The 13,292-nt window shown below is 35.1% G+C and overlaps 1 protein-coding gene across 1 annotated transcript in view; it reads right to left on the minus strand.

The window, feature by feature from the left end:
- Nucleotides 1-13,292, minus strand: part of acss3 (acyl-CoA synthetase short chain family member 3) — a 38,724-nt gene that overhangs the window by 3,271 nt on the left and 22,161 nt on the right. Inside the window, exons 10-12 of the mRNA XM_016475781.1 lie at nt 4,905-5,000; nt 4,668-4,731; nt 1,227-1,308 (exon numbers count right to left, since the gene is read on the minus strand). Coding sequence (XP_016331267.1) covers nt 1,227-1,308; nt 4,668-4,731; nt 4,905-5,000 — 242 coding nt within the window. The remainder of the gene's footprint in view (nt 1-1,226; nt 1,309-4,667; nt 4,732-4,904; nt 5,001-13,292) is intronic.

Raw genomic sequence — 13,292 nt, forward strand, 5'->3', positions numbered from 1 at the left:
CTGGATGTTGACATCACTGAATTCAATGATGAACTGTCTTTAACTGAAAAATTAGTGTTTACTATTGTCATTTTGCATTATTGACACACTATTTTCCTAATTAATGCTGTTCAGTTGCTTTGACACAATCTGTATTGTTAAAAGCGCTATATAAATAAAGGTGACTTGACTTGACTATATACAGTAGCGCATATGCCATATGGACCACTTTTATGGTGGTTTTGCATCCTTTTTGAAACCTCAAACTTCAGTTCCTGTTCACTGTAACTAACAGCACAGAAACTAGCACTACATCATTTAAAAATATAAAGTGATAAACAGATCCTTTTCTGTTGTCATTACAATCAGCATGTGGTTTGAATGCAGCTAGCAGCAGATGAGATGTAACTATCAAAAGCTCATGCTGAGCACCTTCCTGTGAAGGGATTATGACTGTCCTACCTGATTATTATCAAAAAGAACAGATACAGTGAGCCTAATCAAACTGCATGTAACAGACTGGGCCTCGGCACGCCCACAGAGCGTCCGATGCATAACTGGAAGGCGCCTGTCAGAATCCCAAATCAGACCGCTGTTCAACTTTCATTTGTCTGGGTTGATATTATTATAAGCACACTCTCAGCTTTTGATTGAGGCACATAGTATCAAGTGAACTACATATTCATCAGCACAACTGCACAGTTTTACTTTTTAATATTTTTTTGTGGAAAATTGAGATACATATTTTTTTTCATGATTCTTCAATTAACAGATAATAAACCGCATTTATATGAAATGCAATTCAATTTGATCAATTTAATGTCCTTGCTGTATAAAAGTATAAAAAATTTTTTTTTTATTATTCTTACAAACTTGAGTTTACTTTAGTTTCCACAAAAGGAAGCACAACTGCTTTCAACATTGATAAGAAGAAATGTTTCCTGAGCAGCAAATCATCATATTAGAAGGATTTCTGACAGATCATGAAACACTGAAAATTCAACTTTGCCACTGTAGGAATAAACTACATTTTAAAATACATGAAAATAGAAAAGACTTCTTTTAACCTGTAGTAATATTTCACAATATTACTATTTTAATGTATTATTTCATCAAATAAATGCAGCCTTGGTGAGCATAAGAGACTTTTTTCAAAAACATTACTGGGCAAAAGTTTGGAATAAGTAAGATTGGTAGTGTACAGTATGTAATTGTAGAGCAGATGGTGAATGTAGCTGAACTCTTACAGGGAACTTAGTGAAGTACAGCTCCTTAAACAGCATCTGATTCTGCCAGAGACTGAGAGCTGCCCCCGGAGGCAAAGGAAGCCTGATGAGAGAAGAAAAAGAGACGCTTTTAGAGAAAAAAAACATTTAAGATGTGACCTTGCTCTTCTTTGAACCATCAAAGAACAGGATGTTTTCAACCTTTCAGGGTCAGAGAATGCTTTTAAGTAGGGATGCACCGATACCGATACTGGTATTGGGCCCGATACTGAGCTTCAGTACTCGTACTCGTACTCGTTAAAATGCCCCGATACCAAACGCCGATACCACACAGCATGTGATAAGTGCCATATTCAGACAAAGAAATGCCGACAACAGACAGCAAAATGGGGTTATAAGAGATTAAAGATGTCTACGAAATATATGTATTAGGGATGCACCGATACCGATACTGGTATTGGGCCCGATACTGAGCTTCAGTACTCGTTATCGTTAAAATGCCCCGATACCAAACGCCGATACCTCACAGCATGTGATAAGTGCCATATTCAAACAAAGAAACGCTGACAACAGAACAACAGACAGCAGAATGGAGTTATAAGAGATTAAGGATGTCTACGAAGTATATGTATGCAATGCATATAATGTTAAACTTTCAGTATTAACGTCTGTATAGCTGATGTGCGCGAGCTGATAAACAAAGCACGCTGAGTGGATTGAGCGTGCGGCGGCGCAGATGCGCGAGCTTGTCGAGTGAATATATCTTTCTCACAGACATCACTGGAAAGTTTGTAGTTTAAACTGTGATAATGTGAGAAATGTTGAAGGTGTCTGAATATATTTTGGTTTGACTATCTATTTGATAAATGAAGTTAACCAACTAACATTATACATACTCTTTTGGTTTCTGTACCCAATATTTTAAAAATTTACAAACGCAATGAAAATATTTGTATCGGTACTCGGTATCGGCAAGTACCAAAAATAAAAGTATTGGTATCGGGCGAGTACTGGAAAAAGTGGTATCGGTGCATCCCTACTTTTAAGTATGAATGTAAATGACAATATTCAGAGGAACAAAAAACAAAAAAAAGGGGGAAAAAAACCTTTCTTGGACTGAAAAATTTTTAGGAATTTTTTAGGATTGTTGAACAGAATATTAAACGAGTATTTCACTCAAAAATGACAATTCTGTCATTATTTACTGACCCTCAAGTTGTTCCAAACTTGTTTGTCTTACTTTCATCTGCACAACATTTTGAGAAATGTCTGTTTTTTTTTTCTCTCCATACAACAGAAGTCAACAGGTAACCAAACTGTTTGTTCACCAATGTACTTCAAAATACTTTTTTGTGTGTTCTGCAGAAGTCAGTCAGTCATTTCTTGTTACATTAGTATAATCAATTATATATTAAAATTAATTTTTACTCTGTTGACAACCCGACTTGAATTTTTTTATATAACCCGATGGACACACCAATCAAAATACATGAAAAATAAGCAGTACGTGCAAGATAAACAGCTATTCGATATCCTGCCTGGACCTCCTGAAAGTGTTTATGTATAAAACAGCGTCTCGTTTTAGAAGCCACAATTTCCTTTTAATCCGAGCATGTATCCGGCAGGCTTTGAACACGCGCTCTTGATTAAAATCAAATCTATCGGAGAACAGAAATGACAAGAAAACAACGAGATTAGCTCCCTCTGCGGCAGGCGAGGACAGCCGCGTCAACGGCTTAAGACGGGTTTTGTACCTGAAGAAAGGCTGAAAGCAGCAGGTTCTAAGCAGACGGTGTGAGACGAGACCTCATTAGTCATTCCACTCAGGCTCGGGCTTAATGTCCACGTACAAAGACTGAGATTTTTAAATCAGATGTGTGCTTTGTGTCAGTAACTCTTTCATTGTGTAGAGAAGATGGTGAGCAGATTGAAGTGGAAAGCAGAGAAAAGCTGAGTTATTTGTGAAGATCAAACTGGACACGGTGCAGAATCGGAGCAGATGCACCTGAAAAAATATGGGCTTCTACATGACATGGTTAAAAAAGGAAGAGAACAGGGTTGTGTCCATAAATCATATAATTGTACAGATGATGATTATTTTATTATTATTATGAATTTCATCGATTTCGGTGAGAATTCTGACAAATGTTTCTCATGATCTAAAGTTTTATACTTAAACATTTGAAATTAGTTAAATAGAAAAATATATTTGTACTGTACCTTTTATGGATTAATTTAGAATAAGTAAATGAAGGAAAATCATTCCATGAAGTTGGCATGAGTGTGCAGAGCTACAATCTTCAGTAACACTTTACATTAGGGAACACATATTCGCTATTAACTATGACTTTTGCGTCAATAAAGTCCTAATTAGCTGCTTATTAATAGTTAGTAAGGTAGTAGTTAAATTTAGGTATGGGGTGGATTAAGGGATCTAAAATATGGTCATGCAGAATAAGGCATTATTATAAGTACTAATAAACAGCCAATATGCTCAGAGAATATGCATGCTAATAAGCAACTAGTTAATAGTGAGAACTGGTTCTTAAAATAAAGTGCTACCAAATCTTCTGTTCACATTACATTGACTTCTGCATCTACATTTCTATTGTTTCATAGTTTATGTGACTTTACAATTACTTTCAAATGTGTAAAATAATGCAAATATTTACACATTTAAATCAGCACTAAGATATCGCCTCATATTTTTTTTCATGATCATAAAGCAATAATAGAACATATATTTCAGGTTGGTGCAGTCAATGCGTAAGTGCAATCCAAAGCAGCTCTTCTTTGTGAAAAGGTGTCTAAACTTTTGACTGGTAAAGTATAAAGCGTCATGTGGACTTTTATAAAAATAAATTTTGAAATCGGTTCGGCACATTCGCTCTCTGACATTTTAAGAGGTGACATTTCATTATATTTGTCATTTTATTAAAGTCAACATCAAACAGCATTCATCTAAACCCATTTTACTGTGCTTGTGCAATGCATTTCTGAGGAAAAGGGGATCTTTAAAAAAATGTGAGATGGGACTGAATGTATCCATCTGAAACTGACTGGACTGTGAAATGTGCTCTCTATATGGCAGGTGGTTGAAAGCAAGAGCTTGGTATTGTCAAGGGGTGTAACTTGTTACATTTCGATGCGATCATGAATTGTGCATTAGGAAAGTAAATGGGGTCCATTTTCATTTTATGTTCACTTTTTTTCACAAATTGTTTTAAGCAGTAACAATCATGTTCCAGTTAGGATATCTTGATGCATCATGACTTATTTATCGCTCAGCCCTAAAAGACAGTATGTCAGAGCAGTGGGCAAATACACTGAACTATTTATGCAGGGCATGTGGGTTCATATCTAGCCTGATCCTATTAACGTTCTCCATTCCTCATAACTTTCTGCCCCCTTCCTACGGTCTCTATCAATAAAAAAAAAGAGGAAAGGATTAAAATAACTCACTTTACCACAATATTTCCCAGAGTCCTTGGTTTCACCTGTTGCATTTCATCATCAATCACTGTCACTATGAGACAAAGATGAAGAGCGTTTAATTACTTCAGTCATTTATTGAACTATCCAGCTAAAAATTGTCAATCAAAAGGAACTCTAATACATAATAAGAAAGAGTTTGTAATAAACAAATGATGAGTCGCGCACATGTGCCACGCGAAGCATGCCAATGTAGAGGAATCTCACCGTTGTATCCGGGCACGGCTTTGCCAGCTGTACCAGCAGGGGGAGTGAGTGAGCAGCCCAGACCAACACAAGATGCAGTGATGGAAGAGCCACTTTCTAGAACACAGAGAAACCATAGTGATGAGAGCTGCATAAGCAGGTCATTCAGTCACAAACATAAGCTAATTAACATATGACCGCCTATATTTGCATATCAATTAGTATTTATTATTCAGCAACTTTGATGGGGTCTAGCTACTCATTTCACATGCAAAGAGGTTTACCAATCAGAAAAGAGGCCATTAAAGGGTTAGTTCACCCAAAAATGAAAAGTAGCCCACAAATTACTCACCCTCAAGTCATCCTAGGTGTATATGACTTTCTTCTTTCAGACTTTTCCAGTTGGAGTTATATTAAAAATTGTCTTTGATCTTTCAAGCTGTTTAATGCCACTTAAACATGGGTGTTGCATGCATCAGTCCAAAAGAAGTTAAATAAAAAGCACCCATCCATTAAAAAAAAGTGTCTCACACGGCTCCGGGGGGTGAACAAAGGCCTTCTGTAGCGAATCGATGCGTTTTTGTAAGAAAAATATCCATATTCAAAACGTAATAATCACTTTAATGTAGCTTGTGCCAACAGTCCTACACGGAAGCAGTTCCGGGCGGATGAAGTATGAGTGTGAGAGCCGTGTGAGACACTTTTTTTTTAATGGATGGGTGATTTTATTTAACTTCTTTTGGACTGATGCATGCAACACCCATGTTTAAGTGGCATTAAACAGCTTGAAAGATCAAAGACAATTTTTAATATAACTCCGACTGGATTCGTCTGAAAGAAGAAAGTCATATACACCTAGGATGACTTGAGGGTGAGTAATTTGTGGGCTAATTTTTCATTTTTGGGTGAACTAACCCTTTAACCTATAGAAATCTTAAAGGTGCAGTAACCTGGTTAATTCAAAGGGTCATAGAGAGGATAGAAAATGATGAGCTAAAATCTAAACATTACATGAAAAACTAACAACACAGAATATGCAACTAAGTATCTAATTGAAAAATGGAAATGTTTCCTTGGCAACTAACCGAAATGAGTAATAAGTTAAATACTAAAATGACTAAAACTTAAATAAAGTAAATAGAAATATTAAATCAGTAAAATAGAAAATATTAAATGAAAAATGGAAATTGAATAGAACATGAATTAGAAATTAAATATTTTTGTAAAAAAATTATTTAAAAAATTATTCATCTATTTGAATGTTCAGTTCTTTTTACATCATAATGTTAAATTAATGATCAAACTGTCATAACTTGATCTTCCGGTGAAACAGCTAACTTCTCTCTGGTGATGTATGCAGGACTTATCCAATCATTTAGTTTTCTTAAACCCCACCCCTTTCTCACAATCCACTGCGAGACTGCATTCAGATTTGCCTAATTTATCCAATCAGCAACTTGTGGATTGAGCCACATCCCTGTTTATTTCTCTCTCTCTCTTTTTTTTTTTTTTACATTTGTTTCCTCGGATGTAGGTCCCAAGACAGAATCTGTTACATCGCAACCTGATGGTTAGTTTAACATATGTATAGCTAGTCATCTCATATAACATCCAGTTTAATGACAGACGTTTCAAGAAAACTCAACCACCCCCATTTAGTACTAAGGTTTTTTACATTACAACAATGCAACAGCGCATATTAAGTATGTACTGTACAACACTGCACTGACCCAGCATTCACACCTGTGTGCTTGCATAAATTACATGACTGGCTTATAAATAAACATCATCATCAAAAGTTAAAAATACTTCACAATCGGTAGACGACAGCATGACACAGAGCAAAGCGTTCACAAATAGAACACATACTTGTTCGTCATCCGTCTCTGAGCCAGATGCTACAGGAGAGCTGTGAACAGCAAGAAGAGAGAGAGAGAGCGAGAGTAACTGGTAAAAAGAGAGAGAGATGGAGAGTGAGACAGAAAACTGTTGGCATCGCAGCGTGTGGCACCACGAGTCTGTCTGCTGCTGCTGCTGCCATATGCGAGTAATGCAGAAAACTCAAACGATATTTTCACAGGTGACACACAGCGTGTAGACGCACACACAGAGAGCGGGAAAGTGTGTCTGAATATTCACGGATTAGCATTTAGGTCATTTATTTACACCATGTTGTTCCAAACTCGTATGACTTTCTTGAAATTCTAAAGAATGTGCAGGTCATTCATTTCCATGCAATTATAATGCACGGGGACTGGACCTTTTAAGTGTCTAAACATGCAAAATCACTTTAAAAGCTAGGCTGCATCTCAATATGCCTACTACTCTGCTATTTAGGCAAAAAGTAGGTGAAAAACTGTATTTATGTCCAAATTCAAAGTATTCTTAAAACAGTAGGTGAAAAAGTGCGCATCAGATGGACACTTTACTATCCCATGGGATAGGCCATGGGAGAGGATTTGTGAATGGCAGTGAAGCGACGCAACTGACGCTGTTAGGTCACATGACAATGACAACATGACTATGTATGTAGCCGTCTGGATAACATTCATACTACACACATTCATAGTATGTATACTATGTACATGTAAATCAAGTGCATTCATACTTTCTTCAGTCACGCAAAATAGTAAGTACTTATTCAAAAGAAGTGCCTACTCAGAGAGTATGCCATTAGGGGCTGTTCACACAGCATTTTTGGGTTTAAAAATGCAAGATATAGGGCAGTGCATTGATAAATTACACAAAGCCCAGAGACACATAATTTAAAAGCTGTACTTATTTTAACTTCAGTGCCGCATTTTTAGATTGCCGTGACAAAAGACATGAGGCGCAACGGTAAAAAACATCTGTCTGGACATCTAGCATGTTTACTTTGTCACATATTAATAGTGGTCCAGTTGTTAAAGGATTGTTTTCTGCACTTGCATGTGTTGTAATTAATTTTGAAGTCTAAAAAAAAATTTGAAAGACATACAGCATAATATTAGCCAATAAATTGGCTGATATTACATTGATAAATTCTAAATTTTCATGGCCGCATTCAAATTAATTTACTTGTTTTCATGTGGATTCTATTAGTACACTAATAAGTTTTAGGGGGCGACTGCAGGCACAGCCCATCACAAGTGGTTGATAAGACTTGCACACTATACTTCACATCTTCTGAAGCCATTCAATAGCTTTCTGTTACAAACACACCACCATTCTAAGTCACTATTTATTTATTTTTTTTGCGGTACTGGTAAAATACAACATGTTTAATTGTAAGGGTCAGAGAAAAGATGGAAAACTACAACTACGAGTTTTGGGTGCAAAAAAACTTTAACACTAAATCAATGAAGAGGAACGAGCAGGTGTGCTTAACCCAGTTAGTTCAATTTTGGTGGAAACTGCTAATTTATTCCTTCTGAAGTTCATGTCCTACCCTCACCTGTTTTTCAAAGTTATTGCCAGCCACTTGATGTCACTGACGTTGATTTAGCAGACTGATAAAGTTTACCAGAGTCAAAAACTGACAGACTGTGTCAGGGTTCACGCGCACACGACGGCCAGCTCAAAGACGGGTGCCGACACTCAGGGCCACGTTAAGATCATTAGTACAGCCAGCAGTCATTGCCACTTACTCCCAACTGGAAGCACACCAGTTGCCCAGCAACAGCAGTGACATCAGCAGCCCACATCACCAAGCCCCTCCACCTCTTCACGGTAGGAGTTGCTTCTTCAAATAGCACACAGATTATTATCAGGTCTCAAAAGTCTTTCTTTCATTTTCTGTATGTACTGGATGATTGTTGCCACAGAGAATAATAATTAAATGACACATTTAAATACAGGTGTGTTAGAGATTGCAAACATTCTGATTTAAGCAACATGCTACAAAAGGCTGTGCTATGTTGTTAATATAGCCACTAAAGGTATTATTCATGTACTAGTAGTATTTATTAGTTATTAGTTGTTATTTTTGTATTTTCATCCATTTTAAGTGTTAATCATTTTGTTGTGATTTCATCATTTAGTTTTTTTTTTTTTTCCTATTTAGCTTTTATTTTTATTTCAGGTTCAGTTTAGTTATTTTAGTATCTCAACTTAAACTTACTTCAGTTTGTTCTAAAGGCAACATGTATCTTTTTTTTTAGGTTTAGCTTTTTCAAGTTTAAGTTTTTCATCTAATATTTTTACTTTATTTCAATTACCAAAAATGATTTTAATTAGCTTAACTTTTAGTTAACAATAACAACTGTGATTACTAAGTTATATAATAAAATTAAGGATATAAAATTGAATTTCAACATTATTTTACCAAGCAAATTAAATCAATGATATTTTGACTGAACAATATTTCAGTATTATTATTTTGTTTGTTTGTTTAATTATCAGTATCAGTCGTCATTGGATATTTAATAGTTCATGGTGATTTTGCTACTTTCTCTTATTTTTTTATTTCAATTACTTTAACAGACACTTAAAGTGGATTTTTAAAAACGCTATTATTTTAATAACAGTGTTAAATGTAATCTTAACCAAATCTCAAAACGAATATTCACTGTTCATACTGTACATTATCGTGTAGTCATGCCCAAATTCAATCATTTAAAAATGATTGAATTTAGTTTTTAGCGTTTCATTTTTCATTTATTTAGACAAATCAGAAAACCATTTTAAAAATGTATATATGAAAATCTTATTGGCCAGAATTACAATTGGCCTTTATGGGTGTTTACAATGGTTGCTTTATGGGTGCACAATTTAAATACTGACCCATCAGCATTCAGAATACATTTTATAATAACCATTAAGTTCATCCCCAAGTTGAAGCATGCAAACGTGTGTGTGTGAGTGAGAGAGAGAGAGAGAGAGAGAGAGAGAGAGAGAGAGAGAGAGAGAGAGAGAGAGATTTCACTAAAGGTATTATTCATGTACTAGTAGTATTTATTAGTTATTAGTTGTTATTTTTGTATTTTCATCCATTTTAAGTGTTAATCATTTTGTTGTGATTTCATCATTTAGTTTTTTTTTTTTTTCCTATTTAGCTTTTATTTTTATTTCAGGTTCAGTTTAGTTATTTTAGTATCTCAACTTAAACTTACTTCAGTTTGTTCTAAAGGCAACATGTATCTTTTTTTTTAGGTTTAGCTTTTTCAAGTTTAAGTTTTTCATCTAATATTTTTACTTTATTTCAATTACCAAAAATGATTTTAATTAGCTTAACTTTTAGTTAACAATAACAACTGTGATTACTAAGTTATATAATAAAATTAAGGATATAAAATTGAATTTCAACATTATTTTACCAAGCAAATTAAATCAATGATATTTTGACTGAACAATATTTCAGTATTATTATTTTGTTTGTTTGTTTAATTATCAGTATCAGTCGTCATTGGATATTTAATAGTTCATGGTGATTTTGCTACTTTCTCTTATTTTTTTATTTCAATTACTTTAACAGACACTTAAAGTGGATTTTTAAAAACGCTATTATTTTAATAACAGTGTTAAATGTAATCTTAACCAAATCTCAAAACGAATATTCACTGTTCATACTGTACATTATCGTGTAGTCATGCCCAAATTCAATCATTTAAAAATGATTGAATTTAGTTTTTAGCGTTTCATTTTTCATTTATTTAGACAAATCAGAAAACCATTTTAAAAATGTATATATGAAAATCTTATTGGCCAGAATTACAATTGGCCTTTATGGGTGTTTACAATGGTTGCTTTATGGGTGCACAATTTAAATACTGACCCATCAGCATTCAGAATACATTTTATAATAACCATTAAGTTCATCCCCAAGTTGAAGCATGCAAACGTGTGTGTGTGAGTGAGAGAGAGAGAGAGAGAGAGAGAGAGAGAGAGAGAGAGAGAGAGAGAGAGAGAGAGAGAGAGAGAGAGAGAGAGAGAGAGAGAGAGAGAGAGAGAGAGAGAGAGAGAGAGAGAGAGAGAGAGAGAGAGAGATTTTGTCACAGCAGCTTGACTTCTGATATTGCAATGCACGCATGAGCCTGGGGAGGTTTGAGCGGGTAATGACATAGATAATGAAGGTTCAAATCACTTCCATTTTATTTCAGAAAAGCTATCACATCAGCACAACCAAACTGCTGTTACACGACACCTCATCAGCTCTTCTAATCAAATCTCACTCTGTGCCACTGAACAATTCAAACACGCTGTGGCATTTGTGTGTTTGCACGCTGAGGTGGAGATGTGGCTGTTGTTACAAGTCGTCTAATAATATGACTCGTCTAGATGGTAATGCATAAACATGCTTTTAATCACAAATTGGATGGAGACAGGGTGAAATTATAAATGGAGAACAGGAAACACACATACTCTGAGGACAGAATCATAGCCTCTCTGACCCTGTGCTCACACACATACGGATCCATAATTTTTTTCCATTCACGCATCAATACGGATCCGACACTGGTTTTAAATCTGTGCCGTCGAATGACAGAGTTTACCAGTACTGACTAAAAAAAGATGGATATGAGAGTGAGAGGAGAGGCGATTCACTTCATTTTGTACAAACATTCTCTGGTCAAGCTTGGCACCTGTTTATTTCTCAGAGATATTTATGAGCTGAATATGTTTTGCAGCCAGTATAGAACGAAGGTCTAACCCAATTCATTATACATGTGATGGGTTTATGCATCATGCTGGCAATAGGGTTTATGAATATCAAAAGAAGTGTCTGGTACCTCAGACAACCCATTTCAGGCTTGCCAGAGAAATAAGGGCAACTTTAAGGTCAGGAACTGAGCATTGAGACATGCATAAACAAAAATAACCAACAGAAAGTTGCACCTTTTGCCATTTGCCAACTATTTTAGTGGAGCAAAAATAAACTAAAGAGTTGTCTCAATCAGTTTTATAATATAAGTTTTTCTAATAATTGGTTTACTGTTTTGAGTTATTTACTTTCAGTGTATTACATTATGATTAATTTTAACTCCTGCCAGAATTTATTATTAAAAAAAAAGAAAAAGAAGAAAATCAAATGAGATGAGAAATGAGTAAGCACTTTTTATTTGTTAAGTAGTCATTTTCACAAACTTGTAAAACATGCTGATTTTTCACATTACAAAATGGTTATTTTAACCCTCTGGTGTTTTTCGCATGGTGGTCAAAAATGACTTATTTTTTTTTATATATATGAATATATTTTTTCCAAAAAATAATTTACTGTAAAACTGCAAGAAAATCAAGTTGTGTTTCAAATTTGAGGATGATTTTTCAAAAAATGAATAAGATTTCAGTTAGATTTTGCTTGGGCGCTGTTCCAAATGTTTGTACTAGATGAAATTTGCTTCCCATTCAACTCCATGTTTTCCTTGAATCTTCAGCAAAGAACTATATTGTAATGTAAATCCTTTTAAAAAAGCACTCTAACACAGCCAAGTCTGGGATAAGTAGGATTTTTTTGGTTTTTGATAAGAAGTCTCTTATGTTAAGAAGCATAAGAAGTCAGCTGAGAGGAATCATATTATATCGTATCGTATCATATCGTAATGGTATCAATATCAGCTGATTTCAACAGATATTACAAAACAGCCGATACACAGGATCACCCTTCATCTTAGGCTTTGTTCAGACATTTTTTTTTTTTGGCATAATGGAACGAAATCCATGTTTGTACTCTAAACAGCAAAAAAACCTTCTATGCCATTTTTACAAACCTGATCCAAACCACATCCATATGTTAGGGATGCACCGAATGTTCGGCAACCGAAATAAGCGAAAAGACAGAATAAATTGTACCGAACAATGATATGACGCGATCAAATAGCAACCAGCGCAGAGTGAGAGGCACGCATTCTTTATTATGCAGCACACACGTCAGCAGTGTGGAAGCATTTAAACTGTCGGAGAGAGATGCAAAAATCATTACAAGCACCAACAGTGAGAGACTGTTTAGTGCTGCATCACATGTCTTCAATGAGAAGAGGAAGGGGTGATTGTTGCTGGTTACTGTATGATGATTGAAATCGCGAAATGGCCTTAAACAATTAGTAAATAAACTGCAGAACGTTATGTTTTCTAATACATTTCTAGATAGCTCGTGGTGCTATCTGCTCGTTAGCCAGGGTTCAAAGTCCAAAGCGCGAGGAAAATCTGCGCCGATACAGTCGTCCGTTGTTCAGTTACATTTTTATGAATTTTTACAAGGCATGTGACAATGCGATATGTTCAACGTATTCGTAATGAGACTCATTTATAAATCTGTTGTCAACAAAAAGAAGCATTGAGGTCTTCCTGCGCGTTTCCGCCAAAATAAAAGTTGAGAAAAAGCAAGAACTCTTATCAACATTCAACATTGTGCTTTGTTGGTATAGTGTCTGCTAGAATGTTAAAAATGTTCAGTGTTAAATATTTTTAAATTGTTGTTTTGTAATTGATTTT

Source organism: Sinocyclocheilus anshuiensis, unplaced genomic scaffold, assembly GCF_001515605.1.
Source record: "Sinocyclocheilus anshuiensis isolate Anshui unplaced genomic scaffold, SAMN03320099.WGS_v1.1 scaffold200, whole genome shotgun sequence".
NCBI classification, from domain to species: Eukaryota; Metazoa; Chordata; class Actinopteri; order Cypriniformes; family Cyprinidae; genus Sinocyclocheilus; species Sinocyclocheilus anshuiensis.